The 25,405-nt window shown below is 41.7% G+C and overlaps 1 protein-coding gene across 7 annotated transcripts in view; it reads right to left on the bottom strand.

Moving 5' to 3' along the window:
- Positions 1 to 25,405, bottom strand: part of sez6b (seizure related 6 homolog b) — an 813,765-nt gene that overhangs the window by 22,200 nt on the left and 766,160 nt on the right. For all 7 annotated transcript variants that reach the window (XM_069911066.1, XM_069911061.1, XM_069911062.1 and 4 more), the window contains 5 exons: positions 17,934 to 18,128; positions 13,507 to 13,698; positions 9,623 to 9,817; positions 8,288 to 8,326; positions 1,873 to 1,990 (listed from right to left, as the gene is read on the bottom strand). In XM_069911066.1, coding sequence (XP_069767167.1) covers positions 1,873 to 1,990; positions 8,288 to 8,326; positions 9,623 to 9,817; positions 13,507 to 13,698; positions 17,934 to 18,128 — 739 coding nt within the window. The remainder of the gene's footprint in view (positions 1 to 1,872; positions 1,991 to 8,287; positions 8,327 to 9,622; positions 9,818 to 13,506; positions 13,699 to 17,933; positions 18,129 to 25,405) is intronic.

Raw genomic sequence — 25,405 nt, 5'->3', positions numbered from 1 at the left:
ACTGTCAAAGAACTTTTCTGAACTTACACACACATTACATAAATGTGTGCTAAGAATTTGAAGGGGGTTAAGTTATGTTAAGTAATTTTAAAGTTTGATCTTGTTTTCATGTTTAAGAATAATTAAAAGCAACTTTTATTTAAGTAACCATTTCGGTGAATTTCTATTGTTGCTGGGTTTTGGGGTCCTTTGGGCTCATAACAATATACACACACACATACATATGTTTTTTTTCACTTAATGTGGGGGGCTGGTTTTTGTGGGGCCCTAGTTTTTGTGGGGCCCTAGTTCAGCTGCACCATGGTAAATCTAGCACTGGAAAAAAAACTCTGTGGTGTCCCATTCCCTTGGGCTTATTTTGACCTGCACAGAAGCAGAGTGTACACCAGTGTATCTGTACTTCGGTCTCCACGCACGGTGGGGCACAGGTACAATACATGCTGGAGATCAAATGTCAGCACAGCTGACCTCTTGCTGTGACCCTGAACTCTCCAACGAGTCCAGGACATTTGATGGAGTACTGACCTAAAGGGATCCTATTTTGTTGAGGCTTTGGATAGGCTGCTATTAAAATTTAGACATATAGCACAGTAACTAGGCCCTTCTGGCCTACAAGCCCGGGCTCGCCAAAATATACCAATTAACCTACAATCCTGCACATTTTTGAAAGGTGAGAGGAAACCGGAGCACTTGGAGTGTAGTGAGTGTCGAAAGAACCAAAGACTGTTGATCCAAACCAAGGCTTTTATTAACTAAAAGACTGGAGCATATCACAAGTAGGTCGACCAATCCAGAATGACCTGGTCTGGCTAGGAGCATTCCTTTAAGACCTGCCGGTAGGTGTGGCTACACTCTCAGCCAATCATAGTCATCCGACACTACCATCTGTACATATACACATTGGTGATAGAATCTGTACTATCACACGGAGGAAACCCATGCAGACCCAGGGAAAATGTAAACTCCTGACAGACAGCACTGGATTCGAACCCACGCTGCTGGTGTGCCTTGCGCTAACTGCTATTTGTGCCACCAAAGATTGATGTTGACATTCCATATTAATCTTTGATACTTTAAAATTATTTCAACATTTTTAATTATATAATGTACAAAACATAACAGGGGTGTAGGTTAATTGGGTATAAATTGGGCCACATGGATTCGTGTGCCAAAATGGCCTGTTACCGTGTTGTATGTCTACATTTTAAAAAAAAATGTAAATGTAACCTATTCCAAATGTTTGTGAACAACACAAAGCCATCAGACGGGGACTGGGACAGTCCATGGCGAAAGGACTCAGATTCCGTCACCTGAGGTCAAGTCAATGAGTAAAGACTTAGTGCAGGAGTGACACCTCCTGGAATGACATCAATAGCAAGGCCATCTGAACTACTGTGGTGCCCTGAGAGAGCTGAATGTGAGCAGTATGCTGGGCTCAGCCTATTTAATCTGTTCTTAATTAAGTATGCTTTAAATTAAAGCTTAAGTATCACTGTCAAGATGAAGGGAAATGTCATTCAGTGTCAGAACCCTGCAATATTTATTAAGTCAGGAACATATTTTGAAGTGAAGTATCTTATTATTAATAAATTGGAAGAAAAGTACCCATTAAAACTTTCAGGAATTCAAGAGACAAATGTTAGCTGGTGTGTCGTGAACTTCAGAAAATATTTTGTTTTTGTATTGCAAAATAATAAATGGGCTTAGCATTTACAAAAATGCAAATTTAAGGTTGTCCTTATAAACACTTTCAACTGGGTTTCCATTTACAATCTTTATTTTTTTCTAGCTTTTATTTAAATTTAGCAAACAGCTGTAGAAAAACTTTGTGTTACTGTCTGCTTTTCCTTTTCCTTTTCTGTAACCACTTACTTTGTGAAGTAGAAATAGATTCCGCCAATGAGCAGAGCCACGACAATCATGGGGACTAATACTGCAATGGCAATTTTGCTTCCTTCCATCCGGTTTATGGATGCTGCTGCCTTGGCCACTGCAAAAGAAATAGCTGTGTTGACCCCTGTGAAGAAACATGCATCTCCTGATGGTCACAGACACCAGTGTCACACTCCGAAGTTTACCACGGGAGAGAGTGGGAAACAATCTTACAGGTCTTCTGAATCCAGCCAAAGGTGGAGAATTCAAAGTTGGGCTGAGAACTTATTATCACTGATATGATCCCTGCCTCAATTGAGCCTTGGTTCCATGAAATTAAAATTTCACAATGAAGTTGACAAAGTTTCATCTTGTCGCTTATCTTAAGGTGACTTGATTCCAGTTCAGCTTTATTTCAGACTGAATTCTCACCAATGGCTTTTCAGAATAATTTCTAGTTCAGAATTGTGTAATCAATCGGTTCTGGAGACTCACTACTTCGATTAAGTCAATTTCCTTGCTTATATTTGCTTAACCTTTGCAGAAAATTTCACAGGTTAGTAACCAGTCCCATGTGTAATAACCTCCAGATATTGGTTAAAACTGACCACACCATTCCTTCATCAATTCTGATGCTTGTTTCCAAGCCCTCGTCTACCGAACACCAATCTTCCAACTATGCTTCATTTTTCTCTCACTTATGTTTTTTCTTTTTAAAATATTTTTTATTGATTTTATACATTAAAAATCTAAACCAGTACATAGTTCATATGGAATGCAAAACTTAAGTAAGAAATTATACAAATCAACAATTTTAAATTAAATTTAGACGTACAGCATGGTAACTGGTCAGTATGGCCCACGAGTCTGTACCGCTCAATTTCCACCCCATTAAACTACAACTCCTGGTACATTTTTGAAGGGTGGGAGAAAACCGGAGACCCCGGGGAAAACCCATGCAAACATGGGGAGAACGTACAAACTCCTTACAGACAGCGCAGGATTTGAATCCCAGTCTGGTCCTGTTTGCTGGCGTTGTAAAGATGTTGCCAACCTCAAAGTTTATTTATTTGTATATCAGAATACTTGTCCTGCATGTGTATTGTTTTGTCTGTACGTGTGTTGGGCCTAGTTATGTGTGGTGTGTCTGCGAGTTTTGCACCGAGGATCGGAGAATGCTGTTTTGCCGGGTTGTACTTGTGCAGAGCTTGCAGGCGCCTCAGATTGAAGAGACTGCCATCCGTGTGGTACCGGATGTAAACAGCGTCTTCATTGTTGGGGTCTTTCATGGCTTGGTTCAGCATCATGCTGAAGAAGATTGAAAAGAGGGTTGGTGCGAGAACACAGCCTTGCTTCACGCCATTGTTAATGGAGAAGGGTTCAGAGAGCTCATTGCTGTATCTGACCCGACCTTGTTGGAGAAACTTGTCCGTGAACTACTCTTTGCAGATGATGCCGCTTTAGTTGCCCATTCAGAGCCAGCTCTTCAGCGCTTGACGTCCTGCTTTGCGGAAACTGCCAAAATGTTTGGCCTGGAAGTCAGCCTGAAGAAAACTGAGGTCCTCCATCAGCCAGCTCCCCACCATGACTACCAGCCCCCCCACATCTCCATCGGGCACACAAAACTCAAAACGGTCAACCAGTTTACCTATCTCAGCTGCACCATTTCATCAGATGCAAGGATCGACAATGAGATAGACAACAGACTCGCCAAGGCAAATAGCGCCTTTGGAAGACTACACAAAAGAGTCTGGAAAAACAACCAACTGAAAAACCTCACAAAGATAAGCGTATACAGAGCCGTTGTCATACCCACACTCCTGTTCGGCTCCGAATCATGGGTCCTCTACCGGCACCACCTACGGCTCCTAGAACGCTTCCACCAGCGTTGTCTCCGCTCCATCCTCAACATCCATTGGAGCGCTCACACCCCTAACGTCGAGGTACTCGAGATGGCAGAGGTCGACAGCATCGAGTCCACGCTGCTGAAGATCCAGCTGAGCTGGATGGGTCACGTCTCCAGAATGGAGGACCATCGCCTTCCCAAGATCGTATTATATGGCGAGCTCTCCACTGGCCACCGTGACAGAGGTGCACCAAAGAAAAGGTACAAGGACTGCCTAAAGAAATCTCTTGGTGCCTGCCACATTGACCACCGCCAGTGGGCTGATAACGCCTCAAACCGTGCATCTTGGCGCCTCACAGTTTGGCGGGCAGCAGCCTCCTTTGAAGAAGACCGCAGAGCCCACCTCACTGACAAAAGGCAAAGGAGGAAAAACCCAACACCCAACCCCAACCAACCAATTTTCCCTTGCAACCGCTGCAATCGTGTCTGCCTGTCCCGCATCGGACTGGTCAGCCACAAACGAGCCTGCAGCTGACGTGGACTTTTTACCCCCTCCATAAATCTTCGTCCGCGAAGCCAAGCCAAAGAAAGGAAACTTGTGCAGATGACTTGTCTTGATTTCTCACCTTACAAAGTTTCTGACTCCTACAGTTTGTTTCTTTCATTTCTGCCCCAATACAATTGAGGTGCATCAATTCAGAACAATTTATTTTTTCAACAACTTGAAAAAAAAACACTGAACATGAACCAGTGCTTTTGTGCTCGTGTTGATAAACAGTTAAAATGGTGGTAATCTAGTTATAAAGCAGTTCTAAACAAGTATATCTGATACCCAGGGTATAATGCTCATCCAGGCCAGAGCTTTTCTGACAATCCTGGCATTTGCCGTCAGAAAATACAAACTCTTCTGCAGACTGCATTCCGGTGCCACTCTTGCCCTGGATAATGTTATTCAGTAATTCCTGACCATTTCTGTCTTGTAATGTTCCTGGATTAGTTCTCTGAACAGGAAGCTACTTTCTGCACTAGAAAATCTAACATTCTCCAGACATTTAAACTTTCATACCAATATTGATCTTGGTTCAATGAAATCACCCAAACCCTTGAACAATCCAGCACTTGGAGACATGAACAAGCCAGCCACTTCTCAGGATGGGTTTAGATGCCAGGAGAGGCTACAGGTCTTCTGGTATTTATGAATACCCAACATATAGACACCCCATTGGTACCAACAAGCATTTAGGATATTGATGGATGGCGATGGGTTTGCCAGCTGTTGCAGGGCTGCAGGCATTTTCTGCCAGATGAGGATGGGGCATTTCTGCGTTCCTTTTCTCCTCAAGCTGGACTAAGCTGAGCTAAGTAGACTCACTCATTCAGTCACTGAGACAGTGAGGCTTTCTGGCAGCTGTTCTTCCCGCACCTGCTCACTCTCCTGTCTGGTTTACTTTGGTGATCTCCTTGTTCTCTTCCACCTTACCAACAGTTCAGGTTACAGACTGTTGGAACCCTGTTGCAACCTGGAGACATCCTGTCTTGGGAAAAATGTGAAACTGGTGTTTTCTGCATGGCCTTATTTTAATTAGATTGGAAGAGTTCTTCTGGCTAACAGAGGTCACTGAACAAACATGCAAGTGAACAAATTCCTTGATTACAAATTAACCAGTCATTTATATAATTTTATGGAAAGGTATGCATCTTTAATTAATTCTATTTGGTAGTATGATTTTGAATCATAGAGTCATTCAGCATGAAAACAGAACCATTGGTCCAGAATTTAACCAGTTGTTTACATGAATCTTGTATTAATCCTAATTTTTTATTATTGCCAGATTCTCATCAATTCTGCCCAGATTGCATCATCCACCTACACCCCAGGGGTAATTTACATTGGCCAACTAACCTACCATCCCAGATGGATATGGGGCAAAACTGGAGCACTGAGGCAAACCCACCAAGTCACAGGGAGAAAGTGCAAACTCTTCACACATAGCACCTGAGGTCAAGTTTGAATCCAACAGGTCTACCAACCGCACCACTCTGCTTTCATAGCACAACATCTCAAAACAAAACTTCCTTAACTTGGAATAAGTAGAGGATGTGTAAGTTGTTATATAAATGCAATTTTTTCATCAGTGATCAGTTTGTGCCTCTTCCTGTACTATCTCCAGAAATGTCTTGCCTTCCTATTGATGAGTATTATTCAAGTCTCTCACCATTTTAAATACCACGATCACATATCTTCTTTAATTTTCTGATCCACCAATAAAAGCAAGTTAATTTTTACCAGATTTTTTCCAATTAACTGGGAAATAAAAGTCTGGAAAAAAAAACTCAACTCATTTACCTGAAATCTTCCCCTATAAAATTATGAAGGTGGAATGTTAACATGATATTTTTGACACATTCTTGCCAGTGTCCATTCTCCTTAATGTTGCATATAAAATTGACAAAGGAGTTTACAGTAAATTTATGTTCTAATGGTCAACCATGTATGTGTGCCTCATGATCTGGAGAAATGCTGTGAAATCTGGTTGTATATACAGCCATGTATCGACTTGCATCCAGGTTACGTTCTGGAAGCAGGGACGCAAATCAATTTGGTGAAATATAGTGCACAACATAAGATACTTCACACACACATATATATTTACCTAAATCTCTATATTTTACATACACATATGTATACATATATATATGTATATTATGGATTTCAATTATTATATATATATATTTTTTCCACACTGTACTATGAGTTAGGTGTATACTGGGTACCATTATATGGTTGGTAGCGCAATTTTGGCTTTTTAGCCCATGTGTCGAATGTGTGATGCATGGTTTAATGTCTGCTAATGCCTGCCAACTTCGGTCCTGGCGTAAATTAAAAATTTTTATTAAGCCTTTAAGGTAACCTCGGATGTATCTGTGATCAGACATTACTCGATAGGGTGTAAGTCAAGGTATGGCTGTAGACAGTAAGATAATCATGAACTTGAACTTGATTTGTTCTTGAATTGTTCAGAAGTGCCTTCCACATCACAGAAAGACTATTTAGGATCAGACGGTCCCACTGAGTGCTAACTCACCTAAGGTAGCATCTGTCTACTTGAAGCATCATTTTCCCACCATTTCAACCTACATCACTTTTCATGTCTCCCAAAGGCAGGTCATGGGCTACAAGTATTCGTGTATGCTATAAATTATCAGTCGATCTTTTGAACAACATGCACTAATAGTCACTGCCAGAAAACGAGACCATAAATTGTTGGGAGGACAACACATGACTGGCAATCACATATTCTTTAAAGCTTCAAGTGTGATAAAAGCACAGATTAAAGATTTCATTACCAATCTAGATTTAAAGCATTTATTTTTCAAGATGGTGTATTTTTTTGAATCATGATAAGAAACCTGATGCAAAATCTTCCTTACTAGGGTATCCGGGAAGGGGCCATTTTATGAATTTACATTCACCAAATCCAGAGACTTGTGAATCAGCTTAATGTTGATCCATATTTTATATAGATTCATATTTTACACCAATGCATCCTTAGTTGGGTGGGGCATATGCTGCTGGTGCTCCCACCACTGTTTATGCTCCTCCCAGCACAGTTTCACCTCAAAGAAGGAAACATCAGAAAGTGGCTCTGTGCTCACTATTCTGATCTATTAGTTTTGCTGCAACGAAGGAAAATTTGTGGGTGGAACAGAATTTCCAAAGCAAGTTATTTGCCAAAAAAGAATCGGTGCTGTTCATGTACAACCTTTAATATCATCAGCTGAGAGCAATGTCCTGGACCAAACATTTCTACCAGTTCAAGTACAGGTGATTTACATATCAAAGGTGGTGCTGGAGCCCTGCGGTGTTCCCAAATTAGAAGCATTTTGTCACCTTCAAAGTCTCTGCATGGATCAAAGGATAAAAGTGGGCATGGCAAGAAGTTTTATTTATCATAACAAAGTTTATAATTAACATCAACAATAATATAAATTCAGAATCTCTCAGTTCCAGTGGCACCTTACAAATTATGGGATTTCAGTTGAGAAAAAGATTTTAATGGCATACGAATGATTGGCTTCATTTTAGACAAAGACATAGAGCGCGGTAACAGGCCCTTTCAGCCCACGAGCCCATGCCACCCAATTGACCTGCACCCCGATACATTTTTGAATTCAAATGTCCAAGTATTGATAACCAACTCATTTATTAGTGGAGATGTGGGGCCGATTTACAGAATCTTGCTGCTTCTTCCTAATTGAAGAAACAGAATTCTAAATCAGACGGTAGTAATGATAACGAGTTTATTGTCATATCCATTAGACCATGTACATTCTTACTTGCTGCCAAATCATGTTCAATTGTGACTTTACATAGGTCAATCTTTATGTGGATTCTAATAGTTCTGGTCATATAATAAACACCTCGAATATTAATTGCAATATAAACCAATTTCCTAGTTCGTGAAAGGCGAGTTAGGGAAGGTTGTGGGGTAAAAGTATCCAGCAGATTAATTTGTCCTTAAAATATGAGCAACACTGTCGAAGACATTGCCATCCATACTTTCTTACCTTCAAGTCTTCGTTCATTGAAGTACTCATCAAAAGTAACTGAAATAAAAATCAGATGGATATCATTTTAAGGAAGAGTAGTCACAGATAGTTGGGCTAATGTTATAGCAACCAAATAAGTGTCAAATCCCAATTCTTCTATGTGGGACTTTAGGATTCTTATCAGCATTTCAAGATTGAACCTTGTGAGCTTGGCTGTTTGTCCTCAGTTTATAGTTTTAATTGACAAGTAACGAAATAACTCCCTTGAAATATTAGCATAATTTGAGTGATAGAACCATGTGTCAGCAAATATGTCAAACATACCTGTGGTGGTACGAGGTATTACATCACTGTAATAACTGTACGTACTGGCATGGACCTTCCTTCCCTCTGACCCCTCTCAGGAGATTCACTGATAAAGGTCTCGACCCAAGACCTTGACCCCAGATCACTTCCTGCTCGGATCCAGGCCGGATGTTCTCTGAGCCCCAGCTAATGTCTAAGCTAATAAAAGCCTTTTGACTCTGAGCTACTGCCTCGTGGAGTCACTTGATTGCCCATCAATACCGAATGCAAACTTTTATGTATCTTGCTTCTAAAATGCCAAATGTGGCTTTCACATTATTGATATTGGTGACTGATTGATCCTATTTATTTGTGGAATATTCTTTTGCAGAGGCGTCATGGTGGTTAAAAAAGTGGGTGGGCAAAAGCTGACAGAAAAGGTGCTTGTAAAGGCATTGAAAAATATTAAGATTATGGGCAAAAAAAAATTTCAAGTGAGCCTGCACTAGTTTTCTCATTTTAAATTCAAAGCCTGAAAGCTCATGCATCTGAAGTGAATTTTAATAAATAAAATATCTGACTTTGATGAACTAACATGAACTGAAGATATCCAAACCAAAGAAGAAATTTAAAAAAAGTCTTGATAATAACCAACAAATTTCAGATTTTTCATAAGATGGAATTCTGGGATTTTATAGTCATTTCCACTACCCTGTTCAACTTTGAACTTTCAACCACAGCTTGCTCATCTGCCCCTGAGAATGACAGTACACAGGTTCCCCTCCACATGCTAGCAGTTTGAGCAACCAGATGCACTTGGAGTGTCAGGGAAAGACCTGAGGGAAATGCAGTAGAGAGGGTGAGCTGGACCCTGATCACTTTTTTTCCAAATGGAGATGGGTAAAACATGAACACTGGCCCTACACTGTAACTCGGAGAACAGTCAAACCATTAGCATCCCATTCAAAGTGAGAAAATTGTTTTAACATCCATCAACAATTTTCCATAAAATCAAGATCTTTACTGAAAAATGGCTAAGGTCTGTGCATCAGCAGAATCAAGTATTACCTTTGCAGTATGGTGGTGGATTGCTCCACTCTGAGGAATGCCCTGGAATGCATTTGACACTGGCTTCCCCTACAAGCTCATAGCCATCATAACAGGCAAACCTCAAGATCTCCCCTGCTTGGTACATCCTCTTCTCTGTCGTCTGATAACCATTGTCAGGTGCCCCGGGATTGCGACAAGGTTCAAATACCTCCGCTGTAAAAAGTGATATAATTTGAATCACAGGAAAGTAAAACATTTCAGAACACTTCCTTATTATAGAATAATATTTTCATCAGAAAAAGATCTTTCCATCAGGAACGTGTCATAGATGCTACAAGACTCATTCAAGATCAGTTGCAACCCTTCCACCATCAGACTCTTATACAACAAAGTCTATCAGGGACTCTTTTAAGAACTCTTTCTTTGCACATTATTACCAAATGTTTATTTTTTTCGGTATAATTTGTTTGCTTACATTTACTTCTTCATATGTCTCACTTTTGTATAGGTTTCCTTTTTCTTGAGTACAGTTTACAGTTACTGATAAGTAGAAATTCTGCCTGGCCCACAGGAAAAAAGAATCTCATGGTTGTATGTAATGTCATGTATATACTCTGACAATAAATTTGAACTTTGTATTTTCTGCAATATGCCATAAAAAAATTGGTGAGCTGGGATACAATACGGAAATAGCAACAAAGACAGTTTCATTGACTGTTTGGGGTGACGTACAGGATTGCCACTTTGCAGTGAGACAGCTCCGTGACATGAACAAGAATGGCCCATGAATGAGCGCAAGATGTCCGGGGCATCTATCCATTTCATATGCACCAACCTAGTTGGGGGATCTTGTACAATGCACGAAGCTGCTAGAGGGCCAAAGTGTGCAATTGCCTCAAAGAGAATGAGATACTGGAGTCAGGGGCTCAAGAAGCGCATGAAACAGGGAAGAAATGGTTTACACAATGCTATTACAGCGCCAGCGACCCTGGTTCAAATCCAGCCCTGCCTGTGAGGAGCTTGTACCTTCTCCCTTTGTCTGCATGCATTTCCTCTGGGTGTTGCTCCAAAAATGTACAGGGTTTGTAGGTCAATTGATGTATTTGGACAGCACGGGATTGTGGGCCAGAAGGACCTGTGAGTGGGCTGTATCTCTAAATTTGAAGAAGTAAAGACTGAGGAGAACAAATAGGATATACAAGGTGACCAAACAACTGACCGTGTGAGGGCAAAGATAGTTCTTGATTTAGATTTGGGTGAGTGCATTGGGTTTCCACAGATATTGAGGTTTTGTCAATGAGCATTATGTCCTTGAGATAGTTTAGAATGGTGGTATTTATTTTTCTGCACTTAGATTACAGTGTCTGGGAGAGGCTGCCCCTTATTAGTTCTGTTAATATTTAAATATCCATTGTTCCCTTGTAGGGGTTAGTATGAGAAGTTCAGAGAGGGGCTTGCAATGCATTAACTCTGTTCATTAATGCTTCTATCTCCTTAAAATAATGAAGGGCATTTGGTCCATTGGGCATATCCTAACTCTGTGACCCATTGCCCATTATTTCCCTGTCACCTGTCCATCAGCTCTGCCCTCCTCTATTCCCTTAATACCACCAATGCCAGTAGTAATTTAGAGTCAGGGACTAACATGCCACCAGAATACAGAGGAAATCAGAGTGTAAGGGAAACTCCACACAGACAAGTTTTTCAGTACCTTTTCAAGGACTTTTTGTTTTAGGTGGCTTGGTGGTGGAAGAGGGGAAGGTTCCTCATTTCGCTGCTTCCCAACTCCCTACCATGGGTCTCCAGTGCCATCAGGTCACTGGTCTGGAGGTGGTCCAGAGGCAATGTTCTCTCTAATTTTTAGTAGTCAGCATGTGCAATTTTTTTCCCTGTGACAAAAGTATGTGCGCACTGAATGCTTGTGCAAATGTCAACTTGAAATTATTTCAAGATACCTTTGGCACAGCCTATTTCTCAAGGCAATAAAACTGTATTGGCATGTTTTAATATAATTAGTATGATTGCATTCTACGAAGTAACATATTTAGTTAAGATTTTGAACTACTTTGTTCACTTTGTTGTTCCATTAAATAAAACATCAATGAGTTTCTTATCTTATTCTGATATAATGTCTAAATAAATTAATAACAATAACACCCATCAATTCACAGGTTATTATTATTAAAGTTGCTGGAAATGGTTAAATCAAAGCTAGTTGACAAACTATCCAGATGCTTAATGTGAAAATCTTCACACACAGCACAGTTTATAGCCCAGAGATTCAGGATGGATGGTAGTGAATGGCCACAACATGCAGTTGGAGGAAACACAGCCTCCTATTGATACTCCTGGTTGCAGGATGCAGGGTTTTCTTGTTCAGACCTGACATCCAGGGCTTGGAGGAGGGCAAGCTTGTATTTGAGATCATTGCTATATGTAAGCTTCCTCAGAGTCTGTCCACCCACAAGCTCGCTGCTACCTTTTAAAGAGTTATGTCAATGAGAGCAACACGATAGCGGCAAAAGGATCACCGTTCACAGATAACCGGACATTTTGCTTCTCGAATGGAGGTGGGGGTGATCAGACCCAAATCTGCAGTTATGCATTTGAAGTGAGCCCAATCCTGAACTGAAACGCGTTTTAAATTCGCATGCTTTAATGAGATAAAGTAAAGCCAGGAATGATCGCAGGATTGTGAGGTATGTGTTTTGAAAACCCCATTTTAAAAAGGTGACCCAAATCCCCTCCCAACAGAAAGAAGGCAAGGTCCAATCCAGTGCGTCACCTCCCACATCTACATCTGAAACAGTGCTCCAAAAAACAAGGTAAAAGGGTACATTTTACCGACAACCCAGTTTAAAATGTGAAGAAAAATCAATTATTTTAAAATCAAGGTTTATCTTTATGATCTATTCTGCTGGAGATAATAATTATAAGGTATTTGAATTCATTAGCCTCAAAGCACACCCAGTAAGAACAGTTGGCAGTTCCCTCAGCATACTGTGGAATAACCTTGACTTCACAAAATTTTTCAATTTTCTTTTCATATCACAGCAGACATGTCATTTATTAGTGAATGACAATCATTTAGATACTGGACTCCCCAGTCCTGCAGAGGATTAAAATGACAGACTTTACTGTGTCAACCGGCTGTGCCAGATTGGAAGCATTCATTCTCTCTCCCTCTCTCCCTCTCTCTCTCTCCCACCCTCTCTGACTGTGTGTGTGTGTGTGTGTGTGTGTGTGTGTGTGTGTGTGTGTGTGTGTGTGTGTGTGTGTGTGTGTGTGTCTCTCTCTCTCTCTCTCTCTCTCTCTCTCTCTTCCCCACTCCCTCAAACCTTTTAAATTTACTGAGCTTCTGTGTGCCCGCATATGTGCACAAATGCCACAGATCCACAGAAGTCGCAGAAACTAATGATTAATTATTTATTTGGTTTCTCATACTTTGCATTTTAGATGAAAAAATTTGATCTTTAATAAAACTTACCTGTTCATCTCTTTTTTTTTTATTTTAAATTTGAATTTTAAAAGTACTGCCCGAGAATCTGGAAAATCTGGTCCAAATCAATCCCCAAACAGTCTGGATTTTAGCATTTTTGCTGTTCTTACGTTATTCAGCAAATTAAACTGAATACGCTTAATCTTATTGATGGCCACCACACAAGGTAAAGTCACATAAACGAACCATTCTCTCATACAATTTATATTCCTTCAAATATAACCAGCCATGCGTTTGCAAGGTAATGCTGATATTTCTTTTACCATGTAAGATAAAAGTGAATTGTCAGTCTTTACTCTATGCAGGCATAGAGAGGATTCTCATTTGAACAGGTTGCATATACAGCAAATCTGGCATGAAGTCCAAAATGCAATGAACAATTGGTGAAGATTAATGCACTCACGGATACACTTTGGGACCTTGTCACTCCACTTTGGATTCCCGGATTGTCTGTTATAGCATGTCAGTATGCTGCTTCCGGCCAGAGTGTATCCTTTGTTGCAAATGTATTGGACTGTGGAACCAATTGAAAACTTCGGATCGGAAACAATTCTGCGACTATGATCGATGCCACTGGGGTCAGTGCAGAATATAACTAGGAGAGGAAAATATAAGAGAAAGTCATTGGGATGCAGAACTTGTAGTTCAGCTGTGTTTCATTTCTCTTTGGCTGGGGAATAAGTCAAAGGCCATCCCTCCTCGGCCTTCACAAAGGCTCAGTGGGAAACTACAAATTCTTCCCGTGTTCGTAGATGGTGGGTTCAAAGTCCATGTGAGACACAAGCTCAACAATCAAAGCTGTTACTGTTCGAGGTGCTAACTTTCAAATGAAATGATGAATGTAAGGCCAACCTTTGATACTATTGCAAAGGAGAGCAGGGGAGTTATTCATCATGGCTTGGGCAACATTTATCCCTTCACCAATGTAATGGTGATCATCCATTTATTACCTTGTTGTTAGTGGAATCGATCGGTTGTGAAGCAGGATTTCACCCCAGAACATCAACTGCCACCTCCCTCTGTAGACGCTGACAGACACACTGTGTTTGTCCAACAGTGTTTACTGTCTGCAAAATGGTTGTCATGTTTTCTAATCACAATCCTGCACTTCAGAAAGAATTTGGAAAATACAATGGGATGTCCCAAGGATGTGAAAAACACCCCACAAATGAAAGCCTTTTCTGGAATCAATGGCCTCAGGGATGTTTTTAAATAAAGATCCACGAGTGTGGCTGGTCCTGCAGCTGGCGTTGGATTCATTTATGTCAGCCAAGGTGACGTGACAATGTTGTAACTGCTCTTGGGGCAGTTTGATAACCCGAGGGAAAAATGGACAGGGATTCTCTCCCCATATTCCCCACACTCACCTCCCCTCCACTCCACATTGATCTCAGGTAAGTCATTCTTTCAAGAAGTGGACAAATGCTGAGCTTATCTAGATTAGAAGCCTCCCTTCAAGTTACTTATATACCCCTGTTATCTGGAATTCAAGCAACTGGCAAAAAAAAAATTTGAGGAAAATAAAAAAATAAATTAAAATAAATAAGAATAAGTAAAAATGTAAAATTGTAAATATTCTCTGAAGTGACACATAAACCTTTGGAGAAGCTGGGAGCAAATATTCAGCCAGCGGAGTGCCTGGGTCGTGCTTTGCTCGTAGCAGCTGTTTGAATAAAGTTGTGTTTGAATGAAGAGCTGATTGATGCTGCTCATTGTTGGGGTCTCTTCTCTTAAAGTGCCTCCTTATCCCTGCCTAGTAAGAATTTTTCTCTTTATTAGTTCTGTACATAATATATTAGAAAACGGGGGAGGTGGGGCTAATTATGATGCTATCGTTTGTCTTTTGGGTGGCTCCGTGGAGGGGGAGGAATCTGCTGATGCACCGACATTTAAATGATTTCAAAGAATTTGAGTGAAAATAAAATAAAATGCTTTAACGTTTATATATTCATGCAAGTGAAGTTTGTCAGTAAAGGTAGAGTATCGTATTTTTGTCTTTTAAACTGTTTATTAATATGGGTGTACAGGGCATTAGTAAGGCATGATGAGAGTATGTCTTGAGCAACTGGAAAACGCTCTAATCTGACATCTACCAACCCATTATATGCTGGATACCAGGGGTTTTACTGTGTATTACAACACAGGAGGCCATTCATCTGAATGGGTGTATGCCAGCTGTTAAAGAGAAATTTCATCAGTCCCATTCTTCCCATCCTTCTTCTCAGTTCTACAATTTTGACCTTGATTTAGTTCTTAAAAAAAAGCAGATTTGCTTAAAAAAAATTCAACAATTAAGATGAATTAAAACGTTTCCTTTCTTCCGCCGTTCATTTCCATAGGTCCCTTGTTGCATTTGTATTGAGTTAACCTGGCTCACCTTCTGCTGATGGATTTCCCAGTCTGGGAGCTGGGCAGTCTACGCAAGTTCACACAACTCTGTTGGACTCCACTGGCGCACGCTTCCCAGGACTAGAACACCACTGGACAGAGAGCAGCTCTGCAATTTCCATTTGGAAATAGCTGAGTTCCTCACTAAAAACCTGGCACATCCACACAGACCTGGGCTGAAGATGATCCCAGTATTTCTGCAACCACCAGATGTTGTGATGGGATTTGAGCTCACATCTCCTGGTCAATCGTCCAATCCTCTGGGTATTAGTCCAGTAACTACCGCGCCACAAGGAATCCAAATGAGGTGTTGCAGGCATCAATAGTGGATCAATTGGGGAAGAGGTTTTTTATCTTGCATCAGAAGAGAAAAGCTCCTAAATGTTTGATGACGTGTCTGTCCATAGTCTTGAGACCATCTATAAATTGGAGGAACAACAGGGGCACCCTCCAACCAGATGGCATTAACACCGACTTCTCCAGTCTCTGTTAAACTCCCCCCCACCTTCTTCTTCCCTCTGGCACCTTTCCCCCACTCCTCTCTCTCTCTCCCCCTTTTCCCCTGACTCCTTTCACAGAACCAAAATTAATTCTCACCTTTCCTCTTATCATATCCCATTAACACCTTTTGTTTGTTGGTCCTCCCCCTGCCATCCTTCAGTCTTTATTGAAATCTCTTTTTTCTTTGCTTATACCTTGAAGAAGGGCTCAGTCCTGAAACGCCAGTAATGTATCTTTACCTCCTACAGACGCTGCGAGACCAGCTAAGTTCCTCCAGCATCTCTGTGTCTTTTTTCCGTAACTTGATGTTGTATGTAATGAATTAGAGGCACCAGCAGGTGGCACCAAGTCCCCATCAGATTCCCTGTTCCTCACCCCTGCTGAAAGTTACTGAGCACAATTTTGCCAAATTGACCATGAAATGGAGAATTTAGAAATAAGCTCAGAAAACAAGAATTGGACACTTTTGCTTCCATGCATTAAATGGAGCATGGTTATGCTCTTGACAGAAGCCACTCGGTAATGTGCTCCTTTGTTTATATCTTAACTGATAGATAACATGCAAGGGCTTTTCTCTTTGGGCTGATGGAGGAGGAGAGGTGACTGGATGGAGGTCACGTGAGGCATAGATGGGTGGATAGCCAGGGTGAAAGTGGCCTAAACCAGAGGACATCCATTCAAGGTCAGTGGAGGAAAGTTTAGGGAAGACGTCTGTACTGACAATAACCACACCAGCAGTGCGAGTAGAAGACAGCTTTAATAAACTAATTGTCTCTCTGCAAGACAAACCTGGAAGGCTAGACTGTATGTAGCTCTGGATTGCTTTATATACAAGGTCACCGGGATGACCCCTGGTGACCTAATGGTGTAATTACATATCACCACAACGTTATTCGAGCTAGTTTTTTTTCCACACAGGGTGGTGGGTGCCTGTAATGCTATGGCATTGTGTGTTTTTGTGTGTGAGGCTGTATCAGGAAACTCACAGCAAACAAAGGACTTAGGATGGAAGGCGGATATTCTTTGTTCAACGGTCAGCTGTGAGTTTACAAAACAGCCTCACATTAGGCTACAATGGAGGTAAAGGAAAACATGGGAACTCGGTGGGGTGAGAGGAACACACATTATCAATGTCTCCCTCCTTCCTCCAACCACCCCCCCATCCCTAGACTAACAGGCATACAGCCTGATTGGTCACCGTTCCCACACAGGACAAGGATCTGGTTAAAACGTTTCAATTCATGCAGAATTATGACTTAAAATAAAAAGTAAAAAATTAAAGTCTGCCGCCACCGTGGGTGAAGTGAAAACACAATGCTGGAGAAACTCAGCATGTACTTTATGGAGCAAAGATAACTAATGTTTTTGGCTTGGGCTCTTCATCAAGGTAGGAAAAAATGGCGGGGGAAAGGGTGGGGGGTGGAACACAGCTACAAAGGCAGAAGGTCATAGGTGGATAAGGGAGGAAGGGTACACCAGCAAGCAGGGAAGACTCTGTGAATGGAGAGGGAAGGGGGTGGAGAGCTGGAGGGAAGAATGGAGAGTGGGCTGGCAGAAACCGGAGAAGTCGATGTTGGGTGATTTGATCCTTGCTAAACAGTGATTGAAACATGCAGATTGTAAGTTCAGGTTAGACAATAGGATTTATTCAGTAATTTCTTTCCATAGTTTAGGATCAGGCTGTTATCATCTCACGGTCAGATGTTGAAAAATCACAGTCACACACCATAGTCACCTATCTATATAGTGAGGGAGAATTGAATCATTCTGAGACAACCCTTTGCCCTATATCAGTGGTTTCCAAACTTTTTCTGTGATTAGTAAGGGTGGTATGTGAGTGGGGAAAAAAAAAAGTTTGAAAACCACTGCCCTATATGAAGACCAGGAGGTGAATAGTCAGTGTGGGATGGTGAGAAGGAAGAAATCGAAGAATTAACTCACTCTTCTCACATCTTGGAGTATCCCCGCTCCATGACATATCCCACTGGCACATGAGGATATTTGCTCCGATGAGTTCAAAGCCTGGGTAGCATTGATACGTCACCACGGTCCCATGGATTAATTCAGGATGGGAAGTTGTTTTCCAGCCGTTAAGAATGTCTGGCACTTCGGGACAGGTATCATTTCTGGAAACCTCTGCAGAAGAGAGACACCATGGTCAGAGAGGCAACAACAGTCTGTAGAATAAACCTCTTATCGAATTGCATTTCTCTCATTTTTGGAATTGTGGATATAATTACACCACATGATGAACAAATACACTGGAGCCCTTCTGCTCCTTGCCCTTTTTACACATGAACTACATGTGACAACTCACTGTTGGTGAGGCTCTGAAACAACTCAGCACCTCCTGTGAGGCACCTGAAACCCAAATGAATCAGGCAATCAATTGCTTATCTCCTTTACCACATGAACTAATAGATGGTTGGGTGTAAATGGGAATTTTTAATGCCAATATAGGTTCATAAATGAATTTTGATGAGAATGATGGAGTAACAGAGAAAAAAAAGGTAAACGACATGGGAAAAAATTTGTTTTGAACCACAATTAGGAGTGCACAGAATAAAATGTCACACCGTAAGGTTAATTTTAAATGTCAGGGAGATCTTTTTGTGTGAGCTCAAAGCCAGTGTCCCAGGTTTGAATCCCACACTGTCTGTAAGGAGTTTGTACATTCTCCCCGTGTCTGAGTGGGTTTCATCCCACCCTCCAAAATATACTGGAGTTGTAGGTCAATTGGGGGTAATTGGATTTGTGGGGTGAAAAGGCCTGATATTTATTGTTCTGTAGATCTACAGAACGGTGGGGTGGGGGGGAAGAGGAAGGGGCAGTGGGAGGATCACTGGCCAAAATGGCCTCTTGCCTATTTTTAATGATCCACCATGGCTCTATCTCCCTCCTGGACTTGGATCTGTTATTCGGATTATACTGGCTGTGGGGAGCATAACTTTGGCTAATGATATTTTAGGGCAGCGATGGCCAACCTATGGCACATTGGCGCATTGGATGATTAGAAATGGCGCATTGCACCCTAGTGATATTAATAAAAAAATTAACCCTACCCATGCAAAAATGTATGGTTAATATGGGATGGTGTAGTGTAGCTGTAAACATTTTAGTAGGGATCAGTGTGGGGACCAACACTAGGCAGTAGGCAAGAGCAGGGTAGTTGAATCTGTGTTGAATCTGTGCGGGACAGTGGGATTAGTTTGGATATACAGTGTACAATTTCCCATAGCTAGTGATTGCTTTCTCTCAATTGCTGCTGACTGGCTTGCGGTAACCGAATAATTACGACCACAGACGTATATGTGGTTGGACGTTGCCTGAACAAACAGACGTTAAGCGGCACATACCTGTACACGCAGCTGAACTCCTCTGTGAAAAAAATTGATGCATGATGGAATGTAAAAGTTTGGCCACCCCTGTTTTAGAGCGTCTTCAGGAGCTCCTTTCTCATCTTTGCTACTCCACAACAAAGGTGACCTTGACCTATAATGCTGGTATGTCAAATAATAGACAGTACCTCCTAACATTGGAGCCTGAAGCACAAGATATGGTGATGTACAAACCTAGATTTACTGAGAATCTTTCACATCCTCACAATGACCATACACAGCTCATTCAAGTTTAGGTTGAATTCAATGTTGTAATCTAGGAAACATAACAGCCCACATAATGTGTACACAGTAAATGCCCGAATCCAAATCATTGTGGTTTAATAGGGTCATAGAGTTTTACTGCAGGGGAATCGCGTTGCTCTCCATTGCAGGCAAAATCTTCGCTAGGATTCTCCTTAATAGACTAATACCTAGTGTCGCCGAAAAGGTCCTCCCAGAATCACAGTGTGGCTTTTGCACAAACAGAGGAATGACTGACATGGTCTTTGCCCTCAGGCAGCTCCAAGAAAAGTGCAGAGAACAAAACAAAGGACTCTACATCACCTTTGTTGATCTTACCAAAGCCTTTGACACCATGAGCAGGAAAGGGCTTTGGCAAATACTAGAGCGCCTCGGGTGCCCCCCCCCCAAGTTCCTCAACATGGTTATCCAACTGCACGAAAACCAGCAAGGTCGGGTCAGATACAGCAATGAGCTCTCCGAACCCTTCTCCATTGACAACGGCGTGAAGCAAGGCTGCGTTCTCGCACCAACCTCTTTACTATCTTCTTCAGCATGATGCTGAAACAAGCCATGAAAGACCTCAACAATGAAGACGCTGTTTACATCCGGTACCGCACGGATGGCAGTCTCTTCAATCTGAGGCGCCTGCAAGCTCACACCAAGACCCAAGAGCAGACGATGCCGCTTTAGTTGCCCATTCAGAGCCAGCTCTCCAGCGCATGATGTCCTGTTTTGCGGAAACTGCCAAAATGTTTGGCCTGGAAGTCAGCCTGAATAAAACTGAGGTCCTCCATCAGCTAGCTCCCCACCATGACCACCAACACCTCCCCACATCTCCATCGGGCACACAGAACTCAAAACGGTCAACCAGTTTACCTACCTCGGCTGCACCGTTTCATCTGATGCAAGAATCAACAAAGAGATAGACAACAGACTCGCTAAGGCAAATAGCGCCTTTGGAAGACTACACAAAAGAGTCTGGAAAAACAACTACCTGAAGAAACACACAAAGATTAGCGTGTACAGAGCCGTTGTCATACCCACGCTCCTGTTCGGCTCCGAATCAAGGGTCCTCTACCGGCATCACCTACGGCTCCTAGAACGCTTCCATCAGCGCTGTCTCCGCACCATCCTCAACATTCATTGGAATTACTTCATCACCAACATCGAAGTACTCGAGCTGGCAGAGTCCGCAAGCATCGAATCCATGCTGCTGAAGACCCAACTGTGCTGGGTGGGTCACGTCTCCAGAATGGAGGACCATCGCCTTCCCAAGATCGTGTCCTATGGTGACCTCTCCCACTGGCCACCAAGACAGAGGTGCACCAAAGAAGAGGTACAAGGACTGCTTAAAGAAATCTCTTGGTGCCTGCACATTGACCAATATCGCCTCCAACTGTGCATCTTGGCGCCTTACAGTTCGGCGGGCAGCAACCTCCTTTGAAGAAGACCGCAGAGCCCACCTCACTGACAAAAGACAAAGGAGGAAAAACCCAACACCCAACCCCAACCAACCAATTTTCCCTTGCAACCGCTGCACCCGTGCCTGCCTGTCCCGCATCGGACTTGTCAGTAACCAACGAGCCTGCAGCAGACGTGGACATACCCCTCCATAAATCTTCATCCGTGAAGCCAAGCCAAAGAAGACAAAGAAAATAGAGTTTTATGGCACAGAAACAGGTTCTTTAGTCATTTTTGTCCATGCCAAATGAGCTAGTCACATTTCTCTACATTCAGCACATATCCCTCTAAACTTTTCCTACCCATGTACCTGCCTAAATGTCCTTTGAATGTTAAAATTGTGTCCATTTCTACTCATTCCTCCGGCAGTTCATTCTGCATACGCACCACCTTTCAGGTGAAGAAGGTCCCCCCTCAGGTTCCGTTTAAATCTTTTCACCTTAAATCTATGCCCTTCAGTTTTATATTCCCCTATCCTGGTGAAAAGGCTCGTTGTCTATGCCCCCCATTATTTAATTACCTCTTTTCCCCCACCCCCACCCCAGCCTCCTATGCTCCAGGGAGCAAGGTCTCGGCCTATCCAGCCTCTCCTTATGATTCAAATCTGCCAGTTACAACAACATTCTTGAGAATCTTTGCTGCACCCTTTCCAGCTTAATTATATCTTTCCTAAAGCTGGATGACCAAAAGCGAACACAATATTCCAAGTGCAGTCTCACCAATGCCTTGTCCCAGTTCCTGCACTTAATGCCTTCACCAATAAAGATAAACGTACCCAGTATCTTCTTCACCACTCTGTCTATCTTCATCTGCATGTTGGTAGAAGATAAAATATTGTTCTGAACTCCCTTTTCATTTTTCAATATATTAATTTTTCAGTCAATGGGAACTGATGGGCATTTGAAGGAAAATAATTTGCAAGGGTGCAGGGAAAGAACATGGGAAAGGGATAGATGGGAAGCTGGCAGAGAGTCGATGGGCTGAATGGATTTCTTTGGTGCCATAATTTTTTTTTAGTTGTACAACTGACTAATTGGTCATTTCATACCCACTAAAGAGGGCAGCACGGTTAACCTGGTGGTTAGTGCAACACTGTTAAAGCGCTAGCAACCAGGGCTTGAATCCATCACTGTTGTAAGGAGTTTGTCTGTTCTCCCTGTGTCTGTGTGGGTTTCCTCTGGGTACTCCGGTTTCCACGTACCTTTGAAAACGTACGGTGGTTGTAGGTTAATTGGGCAGCACGGGTTCGTGGGACGGAAGGGCCTGTTACTGATATTGTAATCATACAATTTTGCACTTGGGACCTGTCAGATCCCTCGATGAGGTTCCAAGAGCTGGGCATCTGACTAAAATTATGAACACAAACCACAAGTGTCTGGGGCACATCACTTTTGTAGGTACAACTTCTTGTTCAGGGTTACACTCAGTTGTCAGCTCCCAGCCTTGACAATCTGCTTGGTGTGTTTAATTGCAGCATCATTTTTCCCAATGTTCATAGCAGCCATACAAAGATGACAATATTAACAAGCAGCATTGACTATATGGGGATATTTTAGCTTGCAACGTGCAGGATATTCAATATAATTCCTACTTCATCAATTCGTTATTGTTCAAGTACCTCTCCTGTATAATTGGCTCCAAAATGTATCTTGCAATTTATGTGCACGTTGAACAAGCTGTGAGATATTCTAACTTGCAGACTAATTATGCTCAATTAGCTGTTTAAGGCGCTCTAATGGTTACAATTCAATCTGGCTCAATTAACATTGCAATAATTAATCCATTGATATGTAGGGCAAGCAGAATGAATTACGTTGTATTAGCAAAAGATGAATGTGCGATTTATGTGGTTGACTTTTTCTGTATCATATAGTACAGTAATGTATGTCGATGACTATTATATTACTATTCCAGGCAAATTACTTTGAGCAAGAAATATTTCTCAAGAACCAACATGAAAGGCCAGTGTAATTAAAAAAAGGAGAGTTGGTCTTTAATTTTTCACAATGCCTTGATGGTGTTCATTGGTTTGAGCTTGAAATCCAGGAGAACCAAACATCCTTTCAGATTCTGAAACGTATTTATTTTCCTCATTTAATGGAGTTACAAGTGTAGTAGGTGAAGCAAAAAAAATCATGAAAATAGCTTTTTTTTTTTAACCTTGGTTTTTCTTTTAATACTAGTCATATGTAGATTCTGGCAACACGGTTAGGTAAAGGGTTCAAGTTTTTCTCCTCTACTATTTTCTTCTCTCCTCTTTTAAAAAATATTATTAGTTTTTTTTCAAAAAAAATAGTACTGTATAGTTCAGCGTACAAGTCGAGTTGTGAAATCCTAAAAATATTCTCATAGAGGTGGGGGGGGGTCAACTTATTCACTGGATATACTTTTCAGACCTTAAATTCACCATAAAAAAAGACTGACGTCAATCCAGCATATAAGACGATGCTGGAAGCACCTCCCCACCGCTGCCGCCACCAGTCCCCAACACCCCCCCACCACCAGCGCTGCCAATTCCCAACACCTCCACACCGCTGGCGCCGCAGGTCCACGACACCTCCCCACTGCTAGGTGCCGCTATACTGTTCTAACCTGGGACACTGAGGTTGCCGTCGCCACTGCTGCCTGGTAGGCCGAGGGTTTTTTTTTTACTTAATTAATTTGCAGCTTTGTTACTCGAGAGGGGATGTTTTAAAAAAAAAATTGGGTTGTTCTGGGAGGCCCGGACAGCCAGAAAAATGGGGTCGACTTATACACCAGATATAACATAAAACCATTAAAATGAGGCTAAAAAGAGGGTCGATTAATAGCAGAAATATATGGTATATACTATTTAGAATATGAATTATGATATGATTTACAATTTATGTATGTTAGTGATATATGGAATATCTTATTCAGTTTGTATAAGTGACCATATCATCTTATGGAATTGTACCCTTTTAATTTGTATAGTTCTTTATTAAAATCAATAAAAATAACATGTACCTGCAACTCAATTTAATTAACTGCTGGACAGCAAAAGGTGAGAGATGTCAGAACGTTTTGTGCATAAATCATCCTTTTATGGATGGCGTGTCATCCCTTTGATTCGTCAAGTTTATTGTCATCTAATTGTACATGTACAAGCTGACGAAACCGCGTTCTCTACTACTCGGGGCAAAACATGCAGACACACAACCAGACATAACAGACAAACAATGCATATGCATATGCATATGCAGGACAAGTATTCATCTATACAAATAAATAAAGATTGTTTCATGAATAGGAGAGTCTTGGATGGTCAGTGCGAGCAGTTCCTTTGATCGTTCAGCATTCTCACTGCCCGTGGGAAGAAGGTGTTCCTCAGCCTGGTGGGGCTGGCTCTGATATTCTGTATCGCTTTCCAGACAGGAAGCAGCTGAAAGATGCTGTGTGTGGGATGGAAGGGGTTCTCAATGATTTTGAGCACCCTCTTGCCAAGATCTTTACCAAGGCAATAACATTAGTATGAATGACAGAAGTGATATTATCTGGATTTTAGGGCAACCCATCAGGCTGTATACAAGAGGCAAGGATCTAGGTGTCTGCATTCTTGCCTGCTAGATGAAGTTCAGACACTCAGCAAATTGTAAAGGACTCCAGTAGGAGTGCATGTTTGAGTGTTTGAGATTAAATTGCCACATCTATCCTCACAGATGGATTTAAAAGATTACATGGCATTTTTTGGAAGAAAGGAAGGGTTATCTTCCTGGGGTGTTAGTTGTTCCACAATGGGTCACACTGATAGCTTAGAAGCATCAAATCTCAATCTATCTTTTGGCTATGGCCTCCCCAGGACTCTGCTCAAAGTTTATGGGCCCCCTTCCTTGTAAATGAGCCAAGTTCTGGATCCTTCCATGCTTCTCTCCGACTGATAACATTAAAAAATTATAAATATTTATGTTAAGTGAGGTGAAAAGAAAACAAGGCTTTTAACACAGAACATTACAGCACAGTACAGGCCCTTCAGCCCTCACTGTTATGCCAACTTAAATGTGCTTTGGCCCCCACTAAATACTGCCAGTGACTCTGCTTTTGCCACTCTCTCTGCTTCTGTATTAAAGGTACTTGCTGGGGAAGAAAAGTTATGTGCTTATGTGCTAATAGCAGATAATATTAGGAAAGGGGAAACTACAAGGTTGCTATGAAATCTTTTGGGTTCTCATTTACCCTTTAGGGGAGGAAGCCTGATATGCTCATCACATCTATGATGTAAATTATTCCATTTAGACAGCTAAATGGTTGCCTCTCAACTGCCTTCTGAAAATGGGTGGCTTCCTACCTTGCACCAGTGAACATTCCTCA

Source organism: Narcine bancroftii, chromosome 14 (genome assembly GCF_036971445.1).
Source record: "Narcine bancroftii isolate sNarBan1 chromosome 14, sNarBan1.hap1, whole genome shotgun sequence".
NCBI lineage: Eukaryota > Metazoa > Chordata > Chondrichthyes > Torpediniformes > Narcinidae > Narcine > Narcine bancroftii.
This window is presented reverse-complemented; position numbering and strand designations above follow the sequence as displayed.